Source organism: Pygocentrus nattereri, chromosome 5 (assembly GCF_015220715.1).
Source record: "Pygocentrus nattereri isolate fPygNat1 chromosome 5, fPygNat1.pri, whole genome shotgun sequence".
Lineage (NCBI taxonomy): Eukaryota > Metazoa > Chordata > Actinopteri > Characiformes > Serrasalmidae > Pygocentrus > Pygocentrus nattereri.
In genome coordinates, this window is record NC_051215.1 from 50,477,733 (window position 1) to 50,496,209 (window position 18,477).

At 38.7% G+C, this 18,477-nt stretch overlaps 1 protein-coding gene across 1 annotated transcript in view; it reads left to right on the forward strand.

The window, feature by feature from the left end:
- LOC108415807 (mucin-17-like) overlaps positions 1-16,729 on the forward strand; it is a 25,813-nt gene extending 9,084 nt beyond the window's left edge. The window contains exons 2-28 of the mRNA XM_037538322.1: positions 13-4,358; positions 5,447-5,519; positions 5,613-5,767; positions 5,883-6,004; positions 6,527-6,588; positions 6,693-6,793; positions 6,895-6,967; positions 7,057-7,211; positions 7,327-7,448; positions 7,972-8,033; positions 8,138-8,238; positions 8,340-8,412; positions 8,502-8,656; positions 8,772-8,893; positions 9,417-9,478; positions 9,583-9,683; positions 9,785-9,857; positions 9,947-10,101; positions 10,216-10,337; positions 10,419-10,480; positions 10,585-10,685; positions 10,793-10,868; positions 11,859-12,037; positions 12,479-12,600; positions 15,790-15,851; positions 15,982-16,228; positions 16,462-16,729. Of these exons, the coding sequence (XP_037394219.1) occupies positions 146-4,358; positions 5,447-5,519; positions 5,613-5,767; positions 5,883-6,004; positions 6,527-6,588; positions 6,693-6,793; positions 6,895-6,967; positions 7,057-7,211; positions 7,327-7,448; positions 7,972-8,033; positions 8,138-8,238; positions 8,340-8,412; positions 8,502-8,656; positions 8,772-8,893; positions 9,417-9,478; positions 9,583-9,683; positions 9,785-9,857; positions 9,947-10,101; positions 10,216-10,337; positions 10,419-10,480; positions 10,585-10,685; positions 10,793-10,868; positions 11,859-12,037; positions 12,479-12,600; positions 15,790-15,851; positions 15,982-16,228; positions 16,462-16,557 (7,047 nt within the window). The 5' untranslated portion in view covers positions 13-145 and the 3' untranslated portion in view covers positions 16,558-16,729. The remainder of the gene's footprint in view (positions 1-12; positions 4,359-5,446; positions 5,520-5,612; positions 5,768-5,882; positions 6,005-6,526; positions 6,589-6,692; positions 6,794-6,894; positions 6,968-7,056; positions 7,212-7,326; positions 7,449-7,971; positions 8,034-8,137; positions 8,239-8,339; positions 8,413-8,501; positions 8,657-8,771; positions 8,894-9,416; positions 9,479-9,582; positions 9,684-9,784; positions 9,858-9,946; positions 10,102-10,215; positions 10,338-10,418; positions 10,481-10,584; positions 10,686-10,792; positions 10,869-11,858; positions 12,038-12,478; positions 12,601-15,789; positions 15,852-15,981; positions 16,229-16,461) is intronic.
- The last annotated feature ends 1,748 nt before the right edge of the window (positions 16,730-18,477 follow it).

Genomic DNA, 18,477 nt, shown 5'->3' on the forward strand with positions numbered 1-18,477 from the left:
CACACTCAGCAGTTTCACAGAAGTGTTGTCAACTCCTACTCCAGGTGCCACGTCATCAACTCCAAGCACACTTTCCCATGTACTTCCGACAGAGGAGGTCTCAACAACTAAGAATTTTTCCATACCTGAAATTTCAACATCATCTATGCCTCAAACTACCACAGTAGAAACTACATCGTTTCATTCATTGCCCAGCACTCCATCTTCAACAACGCCTACTTTGATCACTAATATCGTGGCCTTACCAGTATCAAGATCTGAAACTCAAGACTACACAACAAGTACAGACACATCTCTTGAAATGTCGACAAAAATAAGTGTAGAATCAGAAAGGTCTACACAATCCTCTCTCATCACCACCCTAGAGGTGTCATCTACACCAAGCGCTGAAACAACAATAGTTAGTCTAAGTGATGTTTCTACAATACCTCCTACAGACACAAAATCAAATATGCCTGAAATTTCCACAGCAGAGACTGCACTTATGTCTTCATTGACCACTGCTGCTTCTGAAACAACTTCTTCTTCTGCTAAGACTGGTGAGTCTGTATCAGTGTCAAGTTCTGGACCACAAGATTTCACAAAAGGACCAGTTGTTCATTTTACTACATTGACACCTAATAGTATAGCATTGGACAGCTCCACTCAATCTACAGTCAGCAGTTTGACAGAAGTGTTGTCAACTCCTACTCCAGGTACCACGTCATCAACTCCAAGTACACTGTCCCATGCACTTCCGACTGCGGAGGTCTCAACAACTCAGAAGTTTTCCATACCTGAAATTTCAACATCATCTATGCCTGAAACTACCACAGTAGTGACTACATCAATTCATTCATTGCCCAGCACTCCATCTTCAACAACGACTACTTCGATCAATAACGTCGAGACTGTACCACTTTCAACATTTCAAACACAAGACTTCACATCAGGAATAGAGACAGCTGTTGAAATGTCGACAAAAATAAGTGTAGAATCAGAAAGGTCTACACAATCCCCTCTCATCACCACCCTAGAGGTGTCATCTACACCAAACACTGAAACAACAATAGTTAGTCTAAGTGATGTTTCTACAATACCTGCCACAGACACAGGATCAACTATGCCTGAGATTTCCACAGCAGAGACTGCACTTATGTCTTCATTGACCACTGCTGCTTCTGAAACAACTTCTTCTGCAAACAGTCGTGAGTCTGTGTCAGTGTCAAGTTCTGGAACACAAGATTTCACAACAGGACCAGTTACTCATTTTACTACATTGACACCTAATAGTATAGCATTGGACAGCTCCACTCAATCCACACTCAGCAGTTTCACAGAAGTGTTGTCAACTCCTACTCCAGGTGCCACGTCATCAACTCCAAGCATACTTTCCCATGTACTTCCGACAGAGGAGGTCTCAACAACTCAGAAGTTTTCCATACCTGAAATTTCAACATCATCTATGCCTCAAACTACCACAGTAGAAACTACATCGTTTCATTCATTGCCCAGCACTCCATCTTCAACAACGCCTACTTTGATCACTAATATCGTGGCCTTACCAGTATCAAGATCTGAAACTAAAGACTACACAACAATTACAGACACATCTCTTGAAATGTCGACAAAAATAAGTGTAGAATCAGAAAGGTCTACACAATCCCCTCTCATCACCACCCTAGAGGTGTCATCTACACCAAACGCTGAAACAACAATAGTTAGTCTAATTGATGTTTCTACAATACCTCCTACAGACACAGGATCAACTATGCCTGAGATTTCCACAGCAGAGACTGTACTTATGTCTTCATTGACCACTGCTCCTTCTGAAACAACTTCTTCTTCTGCCAACAGTCGTGAGTCTGTGTCAGTGTCAAGTTCTGGAACACAAGATTTCACAACAGGACCAGTTATTCAGTTTACTACATTGACACCTAATAGTATAGCATTGGACAGCTCCACTCAATCCACACTCAGCAGTTTCACAGAAGTGTTGTCAACTCCTACTCCAGGTGCCACGTCATCAACTCCAAGCACACTTTCCCATGTACTTCTGACAGAGGAGCTCTCAACAACTCAGAAGTTTTCCATACCTGAAATTTCAACATCATCTATGCCTCAAACTACCACAGTAGGACCTACATCGTTTCATTCATTGCCCAGCACTCCATCTTCAACAACGCCTACTTCGATCAATAACGTCGAGACTTTACCAGTTTCAACATCTCAAACACAAGACTTCACATCAGGAACAGAGTCAGCTGTTCAAATGTCGACAAAAATAAGTGTAGAATCAGAAAGCTCCACGGAAGCCCCTCTCACCACCACCCTAGAGGTGTCGTCTAAACCACATACAGATGCCACAATAGTTACCCTAAGTCATCTTTCTACAATACCTCCCACAGACACAGGATCAACTGTGCCTGACATTTCCACAGCAGAGACTGCACTTATGTCTTCATTGACCACTGCTGCTTCTGAAACAACTTCTTCTTCTGTTAAGACTGGTGAGTCTGTATTAGTGTCAAGTTCTGGACCACAAGATTTCAGAACAGGACCAGTTATTCAGTTTACTACATTGACACCTAATAGTATAGCATTGGACAGCTCCACTCAATCCACACTCAGCAGTTTGACGGAAGTGTTGTCAACTCCTCCTCCAGGTGCCACGTCATCAACTCCAAGCACACTTTCCCATGCACTTCCGACAGAGGAGGTCTCAACAACTCAGAAGTTTTCCATACCTGAAATTTCAACATCATCTATGCCTGAAACTACCACAGTAGGAACTACCTCAGTTCATTCATTGCCCAGCACTCCATCTCCAACAAAGCCTACTTTGATCACTAATATCGTGGCCTTACCAGTATCAAGATCTGAAATGCAAGACTACACAACAAGTACAGACACATCTCTTGAAATGTCGACAAAAATAAGTGTAGAATCAGAAAGGTCTACACAATCCCCTCTCATCACCACCCTAGAGGTGTCATCTACACCAAACGCTGAAGCAACAATAATTAGTCTAAGTGATGTTTCTACAATACCTCCCACAGACACAGGATCAACTATGCCTGAAAGTTCCACAGCAGAGACTGCACTTATATCTTCATTGACCACTGCTGCTTCTGAAACAACTTCTTCTTCTGCCAGCAGTCGTGAGTCTGTATCAGTGTCAAGTTCTGGAACACAAGATTTCACAACAGAACCAGTTATTCAGTTTACTACATTGACACCTAATAGTATGGCATTGGACAGCTCCAGTCAATCCACACTCAGCAGTTTCACAGAAGTGTTGTCAACTCCTACTCCAGGTACCACATCATCAACTCCAAGCACACTTTCCCAAGCACTTCCGACAGAGGAGGCCTCAACAACTCAGAAGTTTTCCATACCTGAAATTTCAACATCATCTATGCCTGAAACTACCACAGTAGGAACTACATCAGTTCATTCATTGCCCAGCACTCCATCACCAACACCTAGTTTGATCACTACCATCCAGACTTTTCCAGTTTCTACATCTCCAACACAAGACTTCACATCAAGAATAGAGACAGCTGTTGAAATGTTGACAAAAATAAGTGTAGAATCAGAAAGCTCCATGCCAGCCCCTCTCACCACCACCCTAGTGGTGTCGTCTACACCACTTGCAGAAACAACAACAGTTAGTCTAAATGAACTTTCTACGCTAGCTCCCACAGACACAGGATCAACTATGCCTGAAAGTACCACAGCAGAGCCTGCACTGATGTCTTCATTTACCACAACAACTTTTAGAACAGATTCTTCTTCAATCAGCAGTGGTGAGTCTGTATCAGTGTCAAGTTCTGGAACACAAGATTTCACAAGAGGACCAGTTATTCAGTTTAGTACATTGACACCTAATAGTATAGCATTGGACAGCTCCTCTCAATCCACACTCAGCAGTTTGACGGAAGTGTTGTCAACTAATACTGCAATTACCACATCATCAACTCCAAGCACACTTTCATATGCATTTCCAACAGAGGAGGTCTCAACAAATGAGCACCCTTCCACACCCGAAATTTCACCATCATCCATGCCTGAAACTACCACAGTACCAACTACGTCAATTCATTCATTGCCCAGCACTCCATCTCCAATGACTCCTACTTCAACCAGTAGTGGAGAAACGTCATCAGTTGCAACATCGCAAACTCAAGATTTGATAACAGGAACAGATTCTTATGTTCGTTTTGCTACAAAAAGTTTGGAATCAGAAAACACTTCCCAAGCTCCTCATGCAACAGACACAGGATCAACTGTGATTGAAAGTGCCACAGCATTGACTTCACTGATGCCATCATTGTCCACTACTGCTTCTGAAACACCTTCTGCTTCTGCCAACCATGGTGAGTCTATGTCATTTTCAACTTCTGGGACACAAGATTTTACAACAAGAACAGTTATTCAAATGAGTACACCGACACCAAATGTTGTAGAATCAGTTAGCTCCACTCAATCGTCATCTAGCACCATGACAGAAGTGTTGTCAACTCATACTCTAGATACCACATCATTAACTCCAAGTGCTCTTTCCACTGTATCTCCATCCAAGGAGGGATCAAACACTACGCAACTTTCCATATCTAAGTCTTCAATAACATCATATACACCTGAAATAACCACAGCAATGTCTACATCTACAAGTCATACGTTTCCTCCCACTGCTTTTGCAAAAACTCCTACTTCAACCAGTGCTGACCAGAGTTTGTCACTTTCACTTTTCTCAGACAGAAGATTTGAAAACAGTAACATTTGCCACAGTTCATGTTGATGAATAAAATTGCCCAGTCACACAGCTCTAGCCGAACTACACTGAAAACCATAACAAAAATTTTGCTAACATCATTGAGCTCAAACATAATTTACCCATTGTCTCCCACAGATGTAGCAAGAACTCAGCAGTTTTCCACTTCAAGTTCAACAACAGTGAATACGTCTGAAACTATCTCAAAAGTAGCAATACTGACTCCTTCATTTCCATCTTCTGTTTCTGCAACAACTACCTCTTCAGCTAATAGTGCTGAAACTTTGGTCGTATCAACCTTCCAAACACAAAAATTAAACACAAGAAAAGATACTACTGCTGTGTTTAAAAAAGAAATAACAGAATCCCAAACCTCTACCCAATCCAATGTAGACAACACGATAGAGGCATCAATACTTAGTCCAACTTTAACAGTTAATTCAATGATGAGTTCAAACATAATTTCTACACTGTCTCCCATAGAGGTATTATCAAAAACTCAACAATTTTCCACATCTGAAACTTCAACAACAGCATGTAAACCTAAAACCTCAACAGAACGTAGTCCATAATTTACGACACTGCATTCATGACTAATACTAACCCTAACCCTAGTTCAACCATTAGAACTGAGGCATCAATAAAAGGTTCCACGAACTGAACTTACCACCACCTCTTCTTATGTCTTAGCTGTGTCTACAACTGTTTCTCCAACAACTACAACCAATCTGATGTTGACCACTGCCACAACTCCCTCCAAAATGTATGTTTTTTTTTCTTAGTTTGTACATTAAACAGTTAGTAAAGTTTGCAAGATCTTCCTTCACAAATGACAGATATGTACTTGTTCCTTCAGGTCTGGGTCAGCAGTGGTGACCAGCAAGCTGGTGTTCAACTCTTCCTCTCCGGTTCCCAGTGAAAGTTTGGTCCTCAATGCCACCAGAACTGTGCTCAGCTCTCGACTCCCAAACTTCAGTGATTCTACCAAAGTCTTGAACATCTCATATGAGAGTATGTTTTCCTTTCTAATTGAATTTTAGTGTTAAAGATGTCTACATTGTTGTTCTAATGTACGTAAATGTGGTGTTTCATGACCAAACATGACAACATTTGATTTATTCCACAGAAAGAACAGACACTTCCTATGTGCTCCTGATCACATTCAGCCTCAGTAATGTCAGCATGCCACACAGCGCTGACCTCAGGAACAACACCTACGTCCAAGTGCAGAATTCCATCAATAAAGCAGTGAGTCTACATTTCTCCCTGTCCTATAGCAGTGAATCAGAGAGCCCCTGCAAAGAGACCCCTGCTCTGTACTAGCTATTGTTTTCTCTACAAGTTCTCATTACATTCAGATCATCAGCTGACTCTCAATCCTTTCATTTTGATTTAGAGTTCTAACAGCACGGTTCTCAGGGAACTGGATCACTGAATTAGTCCTTAACAGTCATATTATATTCCTTCAGCTCAAATAAATTGTATTAGTCTATCTCTTTAACTTTGACTTCTTTACAAAATACAACACATTGTGTGTTCAGCTGTGAACTTTTGGAATTAATCATGAAATTTTATTTTAAATTACAAGTTGACGTCTGTATAGCTATTGATTTGTGTATCCTTTTACAATTTGTTAAGCTCTCTTTCAGATTTGATTAGTCTTTTGAAGACTAGTTTTTCTAGCACTGGAAATTTATTTAAATCATATGGACACAATGACCTGTGATATTATTTCTCTTCATGAAAGAAAATCTTTGTTTCTAACTTCAGCTAAACGCACTTCTGAATGACCCTGATGCAGAGCCATTGGAACCCAAGAGCTCAGTCTTCACGTAAGCTGACAGCCATTCATTGTCATTCCAAATTTGCTTTGTGTAATTGTTATAATGTAATAAATAATGTCAATATCAACTTGCGTTTTTAATTCCATTGATAGAAGTTCAGCAAACCAGGTTGAAGGCAGCATGGAGTACAGCTTCCAAGAGGGAGATACTAAACAACCAGTCCGTTTCCTCAATGAACTAAAAATGCAAAGTGGTAAGTTAAAGGACAGCATCATTTCAAGGTCTGGTCTTGATATCTTCATTCATACCAGGAGCCACGAACTCAACTTACCACCACCTCTTCTTTTGTCTTAGCTGTGTCTACAACAGTTTCTCCAACAACTACAACCAATCTGCTGTTGACCTCTCCCACCACTCCCTCCAAAATGTATGTTTTTTTTTGTTTGTATATTGAAGAGATATTAAAGTGTGCAAGATCTTCCTTCACTAATGACCAACATGTTTTTGTTCCTTCAGGTCTCGGTCAGCAGTGGTGACCAGCAAGCTGGTGTTCAACTCTTCCTCTCCGGTTCCCAGTGAGCGTTTGGTCCTCAATGCCACCAGAACTCTGCTCAGCTCTCGACTCCCAAACTTCAGTGATTCTACCAAAGTCTTGAACATCTCATATGAGAGTATGTTTTCCTTTCTAATTGAATTTTTGCGTTAAAGATGTCTACATTGTTGTTCTAATGTACGTAAATGTGGTGTTTCATGACCAAACATGACAACATTTGATTTATTCCACAGAAAGAACAGACACTTCCTATGTGCTCCTGATCACATTCAGCCTCAGTAACGTCAGCATGCCACACAGCGCTGACCTCAGGAACAACACCTACGTCCAAGTGCAGAATTCCATCAATAAAGCAGTGAGTCTACATTTCTCCCTGTACTATAGCAGTGAATCAGAGAGCCCCTGCAAAGTGACCCCTGCTCTGTACTAGCTATTGTTTTCTCTACAAGTTCTCATTACATTCAGATCATCAGCTGACTCTCAATTCTTTAATGTTGATTTAGGGTTCTAACAGCATGGTTCTCAGGGGACTGGAACACTGATTTAGTCCTTAACAGTCATATTATATTCCTTCAGCTCAAATAAATTGTATTAGTCTATCTCTTTAATTTTGACTTCTTTACAAAAGGCAACACATTGTGTTTTCAGCTGTGAACTTTTGGAATTAATCATGAAATTTTATTTTAAATTACAATTTGACGTCTGCATAGCAATTGATTTGTGTATCCTTTTACAATTTGTTAAGCTCTCTTTCAGATTTGATTAGTCTTTTGAAGACTAGTTTTTCTAGCACTGGAAAATTTATTTAAATCATATGGACACAATGACCCGTGATATTATTTCTCTTCATGAAAGAAAATCTTTGTTTCTCACTTCAGCTAAACGCACTTCTGAATGACCCTGATGCAGAGCCATTGGAACCCAAGAGCTCAGTCTTCACGTAAGCTGACAGCCATTCATTGTCATTCCAAATTTGCTTTGTGTAATTGTTATAATGTAATAAATAATGTCAATATCAACTTGCGTTTTTAATTCCATTGATAGAAGTTCAGCAAACCAGGTTGAAGGCAGCATGGAGTACAGCTTCCAAGAGGGAGATACTAAACAACCAGTCCGTTTCCTCAATGAACTAAAAATGCAAAGTAGTAAGTTAAAGGACAGCATCATTTCAAGGTCTGGTCTTGATATCTTCATTCATACCAGGAGCCACGAACTCAACTTACCACCACCTCTTCTTTTGTCTTAGCTGTGTCTACAACAGTTTCTCCAACAACTACAACCAATCTGCTGTTGACCTCTCCCACCACTCCCTCCAAAATGTATGTTTTTTTTTGTTTGTATATTTAAGAGATATTAAAGTGTGCAAGATCTTCCTTCACTAATGACCAACATGTTTTTGTTCCATCAGGTCTGGGTCTGCAGTGGTGACCAGCAAGCTGGTGTTCAACTCTTCCTCTCCGGTTCCCAGTGAGAGTTTGGTCCTCAATGCCACCAGAACTCTGCTCAGCTCTCGACTCCCAAACTTCAGTGATTCTACCAAAGTCTTGAACATCTCATATGAGAGTATGTTTTCCTTTCTAATTGAATTTTAGTGTTAAAGATGTCTACATTGTTGTTCTAATGTACGTAAATGTGGTGTTTCATGACCAAACATGACAACATTTGATTTATTCCACAGAAAGAACAGACACTTCCTATGTGCTCCTGATCACATTCAGCCTCAGTAACGTCAGCATGCCACACAGCGCTGACCTCAGGAACAACACCTACGTCCAAGTGCAGAATTCCATCAATAAAGCAGTGAGTCTACATTTCTCCCTGTCCTATAGCAGTGAATCAGAGAGCCCCTGCAAAGAGACCCCTGCTCTGTACTAGCTATTGTTTTCTCTACACGTTCTCATTACATTCAGATCATCAGCTGACTCTCAATCCTTTCTAGTTGATTTAGGGTTCTAACAGCACGGTTCTCAGGGGACTGGAACAATGATTTAGTCCTTAACAGTCATATTATATTCCTTCAGCTCAAATAAATTGTATTAGTCTATCTCTTTAACTTTGACCTCTTTAAATAATACAACACATTGTGTGTTCAGCTGTGAACTTTTGGAATTAATCATGAAATTTTATTTTAAATTACAAGTTGACGTCTGTATAGCAATTGATTTGTGTATCCTTTTACAATTTGTTAAGCTCTCTTTCAGATTTGATTAGTCTTTTGAAGACTAGTTTTTCTAGCACTGGAAAATTTATTTAAATCATATGGACACAATGACCCGTGATATTATTTCTCTTCATGAAAGAAAATCTTTGTTTGTAACTTCAGCTAAACGCACTTCTGAATGACCCTGATGCAGAGCCATTGGAACCCAAGAGCTCAGTCTTCACGTAAGCTGACAGCCATTCATTGTCATTCCAAATTTGCTTTGTGTAATTGTTATAATGTAATAAATAATGTCAATATCAACTTGCGTTTTTAATTCCATTGATAGAAGTTTAGCAAACCAGGTTGAAGGCAGCATGGAGTACAGCTTCCAAGAGGGAGATACTAAACAACCAGTCCGTTTCCTCAATGAACTAAAAATGCAAAGTAGTAAGTTAAAGGACAACATCATTTCAACGTCTGGTCTTGATATCGTCATTCATACCAGGAGCCACGAACTCAACTTACCACCACCTCTTCTTTTGTCTTAGCTGTGTCTACAACAGTTTCTCCAACAACTACAACCAATCTGCTGTTGACCTCTCCCACCACTCCCTCCAAAATGTATGTCTTTTTTTGTTTGTATATTTAAGAGATATTAAAGTGTGCAAGATCTTCCTTCACTAATGACCAACATGTTTTTGTTCCATCAGGTCTGGGTCTGCAGTGGTGACCAGCAAGCTGGTGTTCAACTCTTCCTCTCCGGTTCCCAGTGAGAGTTTGGTCCTCAATGCCACCAGAACTCTGCTCAGCTCTCGACTCCCAAACTTCAGTGATTCTACCAAAGTCTTGAACATCTCATATGAGAGTATGTTTTCCTTTCTAATTGAATTACCCTTCAACAGTCGTGAATAACATTTTCCTATTACTTTTAAATTTGTAGTTTTATCCACCAAATTAACACGCATCTGATGTTGCACAGAAAAAACAGACACCTCGTTTGTGGTCATCTTCATAATCAGTCTTAGTAACGTCAGCATGCCAGACAACACTGACTTCAGAAACAACACCTACATCCAAGTCCAGAATTCCATCAACAATGCAGTGAGTTTCTTCAAGCTCTGCAATATTTTTTCATATCTATTATGCCTTTCAGTAGTTTCCTTCATATAACTTTTTTTTCAGCTGAACACACTCCTGACTGATCCAGGCAATCATCCTTTTAATCCTCAAATTGCAAATTTCACGTATGTATATAAATCACTCAGCTAAGCTGATTCAAAACAATGAAAAAATTATTTCAATAACACTTAAATATACATTTCTCAGTTCCAATGTCTTGGTTTTTCAGGAGCACATCAAATCAGATTCTTGGAGATATGGTTTACAGTTTTTTGGAGGATGATATCAACAAACCAACCAGCTTCCTGAGGCTACTCTCAAATGCATATGGTATATTACCTTCTCCCATTATCATCTTTTCATTTTTATTTATTTACTCTGCCTCATGTGTCATTGTGGTACATGTTTCTTAACAATTCCAAACAATTTTTTAATAGTTCTGCCACCAACAAAAACCCCCAACAGAAGCACAACTCAAACTCCAACTTTACATACCACGACAAGCTCAACTCAGTAAGTTCAATAATAATAATATTGTGGGTTATTTATAGAGCACTTTTTGTTCACATATCAGCTCGTAAGTGTTTTAGAAATACCTCAGTTAATAGATTAAAACGTAACACACAAGAGCAAAATATGAATAAATGAAATAGAAAACACAATATTATTAAAGATGAAATAAAAATAAGATGGCCTTAAAAATAAAATGAGATAAAATTAAAAATCGAATTATAGTAGTATATAAATTAATAGCTAAAATCATTCAAATGTTTTTAAACATGTGCACCGAACTTGACAGCCTAATTGTGAAAGGTAACAACTTTGTTCAAGTTGTACAAAGTACAAAATGTATTGTTGTCTAAGGAAGTCTTGTAAAAAGAACAAAACAGTAATAAATTCTGCTTGTAACAAATAAATAGACCTTGTTCTGCCCTTTTTTTTCTGTACAAAAGTCTAGCCAGCGATATTACTTATGTGGTAGAATGTAATCAGAATTTAATATTAGACCCAGGTTTTGTACTTCGGATTTTACACACAACGCAAAATTAAGGGCTTAATTTCATAAATCGTTTTTCTTTGAGAGTCAGTACCAGTAATTAAGTATCAGTATCAGTATGTGTGTTTCATCCTGATTATGCAGACAAATTTGTAACATCCATTAAGAGATTTCTGATGCAATTTCCTATCTTGTCAACAGAATCTTGACTTTCAGAGGAAAGGAAATTTATAATTGTGTACCATCATAGCAATGAAAAGTTGAAATATTTAGTGATCACATACCCCAGAGGTAGCAATTACAGTAAGAAAAGCAGCTAAAACTGTTAAAATGAATGAAGTGCTATTTGGTTTTGAATTTCAGATAAATTCATATTTTATTAAAATGTTATGTAATTCTAATCTAATATCATGGGCTTGACACACCTTTACTAGAACACTGTCTCACTGTACATCACATCTCATTCTGCAAGTAATTAAAAACTCTTACGTTCTGTCTTGTTTCAGAGTGGGGACGGTGCTGATTTATATCCGCTTGGTGTTTAAGAACCTGACCACTCTACCCAGTGAGGCAGAGGTTCTTAATGCTGCCAATACTCTACTGGACTCAAGTGTCAGAATGAAGCGAGATGTCAGAATGCAAAAACTGAATAACCCAGTGAGCATCCAGAACGTCACCTATCAGAGTGAGTTTCTTTTCCCTAGTAGTCCTGATTAGTCTCCCCTCTGTAGTTAACTTAAAATGTGGCTGTTCCAAATTGTTTTATATGCTTTGTGTAATTTTGTTGAGGGCTGTTGCATATTACTGCTGTCGGAAACAAAACCTCGTATCTCCAAAATGTAACTTTACAGGAGAAGGAAAAAACCCACTGTACTTCTAATGTAAGTCGATGGAACCAGAGTTATTTCCAAGTCATTTTGGGTCATTTCATTTGGCCTATTCGTCATGAAATTTAAATACAATGTAAAGAACAACAGGCCCTTTCAAATTATGTCAAAAAATGAAAATGGCAAAAATAAACATACAAGATTTTCTTCCAACAGCAACGATATACAGCCTCAAATAACTAATACAGTATTACAACCAGAGTAAGTTCAGCATTTTAACCCCGTCATTTCCCTTTTAGAAACGGGTAACAACTCATATACTATTACCTTTGGATTCAAAATCAGCAATGTAAACATTTCCTCAAACCTTCAACTCCGAAATGAAACATATGGTTCCATTCAACAGACCATCAACGTTTTGGTGAGTGTGAGACAGTCCCAGGTTTTCTCTTTTAGTTTTCTCAAATAGACCCTTTTCACAAGAAACAGAAGAGGGTAAACGCTGGGTAAAACAAGTTCCGCTGTTGCCTTTCAGGCAGGTATAAACCTCAGAAATACAGGTGTTCATTACTTCAGCTCACCACAGAAAGGTGTGCCACTTTATCTTTATCTGGTTGCCCAGACTGAAACTTGAGGATGCTTCCAGAACTGTTGGAGAACACCAAAGACACAATACAGGAGTCCAAACTAAATAAAGGATATTCGTGATCTGTGGAAAAATTCCTTCACTGCTATCACAGTACAATAACATTATCTATAGAGTGATGAATAGATGGATAAGTGAAAATAACTATAACAAAAAGCACTACATAATCCATCTTAGCTGGAGATGTTGAAACAGCTTGCTAACAATAAACTAGGCAATTAAGCGGCAGAACACAGAGGAAGTGTGTTATCACAAAATACCATCCTGGCTGTGATTCGGTGGCCGTAGATCATCACATTTACGGCATTTGGCTGACGCTCTGATCCAGAGCAGCTTACAATTTAATCATTTTTCATAGGGAGGCCAAGGTGGTGTTAGGAGTCTTGCCCAAGGACTCGTATTGGTATAGTGTAGGGTGCTTGACCTGGTGGGGATTGAACCCCAGTCTACAGTGTAGAAGGCAGAGGTGTTAACCACTACACTATCCAACCACAGCCGTGGTTGTTATGGTCATCACAGCTGTGATGTTATTCGCTATAACACACAACCTCGAGTGCTCTACTGCTTTAATACAGCAGTTAAATAAATACAGTAAGAAATGAATAAACTGGCCGTGAACGCGGCGTTTAATATGTTTTAATGTTCAGCTCCTTCCTCCTAATTATAGCTCCTTAACGAGCAGCTCGTTGCTACGTCAGAGTAACGAGCTCCGCCCACTCGCTGCTCAGCCGGCAGTTCGCTCTCCAGCTCCTTCCACTAAATTCCCAAACTGTCGTCACCACTGAGCAGCTTTTCAGTCGGCAGCTGTGACAGAAGAACAGCTGAACAACCTGGAATCAGCCAGAAATGAACCAAATACCATTTGCTGTCAGCATTTCACTATTTGACCACCAGAGGTCTCACTCTCCCATGTACTAGCCCTGTTCCCAGTTCAAATCACCTGTACCTAATCTCCTTAATCAGTCACACCTCAAATACTCCTCTCATTCAGCCAGTCAGTGCAAAGTACTGCCAGTTCCTTTGTGTCTGGCTACTGAGTGGTTGTTTTGTGTGTCTTGCTGGTGTTTCTGAACCTTTCCCTGAACTATTGGATTCTGCTTTCGCCTTTTGTCCCTTTTGTTCTGTTTGCCTGGCCTTTTGGACTGATTTCTCTGTTATGACCTTTTTTTATTTTGCCTTTTGACGACAAGTTTTGGATTGCCTTTTTTGCCAGTAAATCTGCACGTGGATCCTTCTCAAGTTCCTGAGTCTGCTTCGTCACATTCGCAAAACGTGTAGTCTCGTCTTTAGAGTCTGACCAAATTGGACTGAGCCTTAAAACTGCCACTGTAAGAAAGACTCTGGCATTGAAGCCTAGCCCCGCCCCCCTTTTTGCGTGCAGTTTAGTTTTAGTTTATACAGAGCATAGAGCACATGTTCAGCTCTGCTGCTTCAGGTAAGGTATCATTTCAGGTTGGCTGGGTCACAGCCTCAAGATTATAGCATGTGAGGAGTTGTGTGCGTGCATTCCAACCAAGTAAGTGTTGTTTGTTAGTTAGTTAGTTAGTTAGTTAGTTAGTTAGATTTCAGAGTTTGTATGTTGTAGTGTTGATGTGCAACTAGTGTTGGATTAGCATGCTAAGCGGAAAACTAGCATTATAGGCTTATTGTATAAGAGAACTGCAAGTCATGCTAATTCAGCTATGGTTAAGTAATTGAAGTAATGCTAAGAAGATTTATTATTTTGTTAGTTTAATTCAGCATGTTGATTAGCCTTATTCTGTTTACAGACCACACACAACTGAGGCTCTTGCACATGTAATTTAAGTGTAAGTTTAATAAAGAAACGAAAAAAAGAAAGGAGACAACTGCAACTTCATGGTGTTCTTCCCGACACCCCCCATACAATACACCTCCCATCATCAGAACCAGCACATACAGTCCTTTAGTGGTCCTCACCAACAGCCACAATATCAAGTGTAGCTCAGTTTTGTCCATTTTTGCCAGATCAATATTAATATCAAACCAAATGTTGTTTTGTTCCAGGCAGTCTGGCTGCATTTCAAGTTGTTCAGGTGTTGTTCTGTCACAGCTGCTGATGGAAAAGCTGCTCAGTGGTGATGACAATTCTGGAATTTCATGTAGTCTCATCTTCAGAGTCAGACCAAAGCAGCTGTCAGTCAAATGTGATCATAAAAGTGTCCATTTTCTGTTTGTGAGCAAAGTAAGAAGTAAAAACATTCAAATGGCTTGCGTATCACCTCCCACGGCGGTCAAAGTCAATAAAACCCTGATGTTGTGACGAAATAACACAGAATGCTTCAGCCTGCGTGGCCGGAACTGCCTGTCGTATAAAGTGGCAAAAAAGCTGCACACGTACGTAGGGGGGTGTGCCAGGTTGTCAGGGTCCATAGCACCACTATAGACATTTTCTTGTTTGCATTTATAAACACTCAGCTGGTTTTCTGATATATTTAATTTTTAATATATTTAATATTTAATCTGCAGCGACAAACACGAAAAAAAGAACCTACTCTCCACTGAGTACCTGCTCTCTCAGTTGCTGGTCATTTTTGAGGGAAAAAATAAACTGCTCCTCTGAAAAACAGCTGTAGCGTCAACTTTAAAGCTCGTATTGCATTCAGTGTAACTCAGCAGCAGTGAAATGCAGACCCAGATGTTTTTTTACGTGTAAAGTTCTTGTTTTCCTCTGCTCATTATTATCAGTTGACAAACCATCGAAACTGAGATCAGGCTGTTTTTGCTTCAAGTTCTAACACTTGAGTAAGCTGTACATGCGCAACTCTCCATTGTTGCCATTGTAAATGCTTTTAGCAGGAGCAGTGTTACCGTGCAATAACTACTTCCAGCAGAAAAGAATGGAAATGTGAAAAGGGCCTATTAAAAACTTAGGAATTTACATTTTGATTAGCTCATTTGTTTTAAATGTGCTGTTATGTATTTAATTTTTTCATACCTTTTCAGCTCAACAAAATCTTGAATGGAAAAAGTTCTACGCCATTTAACTTTCCACAGGCAAACTACAAGTAAGCATTGATGTCAAGCCTAAACTCTGTGTCTGAATTCTTCTTTAGACACATTCTTTCTTTGCTTTTGTGCATCAATTGAAATCTATTAGGTTTATTACATATATAAATGTTAATTTCATTTTTTTAGGGATAACGATACCGTGATTCAGGCAGTTTCAGAATATGTTTTTGTGGAGGGGAATATCCAGGTACCAAGTGGATTTCTTGCTGAAATACTCAAAGTTAGTGGTTTAGCTTCCACGACTCCTCAGCCCACTGTCCCAAACACCACTTTCCCTGGAAACAGCACCGGAGGATTTCCAGGTTGGGCCCTGGCCATCATTATCCCCTGCAGTATAGCCATCATTCTCATACCCACCTGGATTACACTCTGTGTAAGTAAAGCCAAAACATTTTAAAACCTATTTGCCTAAGAAATGTACTGTGAATACAGAACTGATAACATACAAAATATATATACATGTACAGTCTGCACCTACTAGTTTGCACACCTTGCAAATGAAGTTTATCCTCACTGATTAATCACAGCCTGTTATTTTAATATCAGGAATAGTAATATCAGTAACTTATCAGATTCTCTGATCTAATCTTTCCGTGTTTCTCTCAGTGTATGCTGTGTGGTTGCTGTGCCGCCATAAGGAGGCGCTACGGTAGAAGAAGGTCCTACAATGTCCAGTACCCAACAAGCAATGGACTCTTTTAAAAACAGAATGAGTAAAAATATCTTAAGCCGTATAGAATTAAATCATAAGAGAACATTTTTCAGTAATTTATTGACTGTTTTAAGTGATAATGTGTTTCTCTTAAAGCTGAAAGAATGTAAAATATATATTTTTCTAAACTGAAATGAAGATACAATCTTAGGCTACCCTAATGTTTACTCCATGTTTTTATTTATTCTTCTTTGAAGTAAATTATAAAGATTTCACAAATAATTAGAAGTAGCATTTTATTGATGTTGGTTACTTCATGTTTTTACTGTTCATCCATGCTGTGTAAGAATGTAACTATAGTGATGAAAGGTGATGGTAAATGTTGCTTCATGATTAATTATAATAAAGTAATATTTCTGTCTGGAAAAGAAAGGTGTTCTTAAATGGGTCTTAAATATAGTGCTCACTTGTTTATAACCTGTATAACTCCCTTCATGTTCATACCCCCTCATATTTTTTTTAACCTGTATATACTATACTTTCTGTACATTGTAACATACATATTTATATTTCTGCTAAGCACTTCTGGATGGATGCAAACTGCATTTCATTGCTTTGTACTTGCGACATACGCAATGACAATAAAGTTGAATTCTTATATTATATTCTATTCTAAACTTTGGAAAAGTTGAGAAAAAGAATACATTAAAAAAATGTTATCAGGTTGATCTTAAAATGAAATACAGAAAAAAAAGAATCATGTACGTACATGCTCAAGTCATACATAATGTGGTGCTTGGTATAGTGTAGTGTGTAATGCCTCTGCCTTCTGGGCTGTAAACCGAGGTTCATTCCCTGCTATGACAAGCACCTACACTACGCTTATAAGAGTCCTTGGGCAAGACTACCTTCACCTACCTGAGTAAAATGAATACAGTGTAAGTCGCACTGGATAAGAGTATCTGCCAAATGCTAGAAATGTAAGTGTTTTTCATTTCACCAGGTATCACTAGATTAAAAAATATATAAACATCAAGAAATAGGTTTAATAATCTTAATTAAATTACAACAATCTCATGATAATGACTAAAAATGGGCTACATTTATTTTACTTTTTAAGTTTCTAGTATATCTGTGTAACACAGCATTTACTTACTAAGCAAAACAAATTCTTCTGCATTCCTGCATTCCTGCCATTCGTGTTTTACTTTTCTAAACACCCTCAGGCTTCTGTCAACATGGAGATTGACAGAGTACACAAATTAGGTTTTTTTTGATACATTTTTCCTAACCTTTATTGCTTATCTGTACCAAGGTATCAGTCATTTGAAGGGCACTACTTTGTATACTGCCATTCAGTCCATACACCAACCTGTCTAATAATACATTCAGTTTTGTTTCAAGTCCTGGAGAATCCTTTAGCTTACTGCTAAAACGAGTTTTTTCATCGCATGAATATGTATTTGTAATAAAGATCAAACATTATACTCATTAATCACTAAAGCTGCACTTTGGCAAATTTGGGGATATTTTTGATGCTTCACTGGACTGTTTATCATTCCGCATCCAGATTTGTAACCGGCACTAGATGTTCAACTCATCACTGTGAACTTGTGTGAACTATGAAATGTTTGGTTGGCCTCCACTTTCAATGAAGTCAGTGAAGACAAATTAATTGGATAAATTTTGTCTATGAAGCAATTACTGGTCAGCTTCATTCATATTCTTATCAACAAATTAAGTTTAGGCCCAATTTATGTTTTAATAATTATATTCAGTTGAACGTTCTGATAGTGCGGTCTGAATATGGCCAAGACAGCTTTTAGTTAGAATGCATCATCTGCGAGGAATGATCTGCAGAAACGTTATCTCCTTGACTGATTTTAAGATAACGTTTGTTATAATGTTTAGTGCATCATTCTGTTTGTTCTTGTGTTTAATTTGATTTTGTTGGCTGTGGTGCTGTTTCT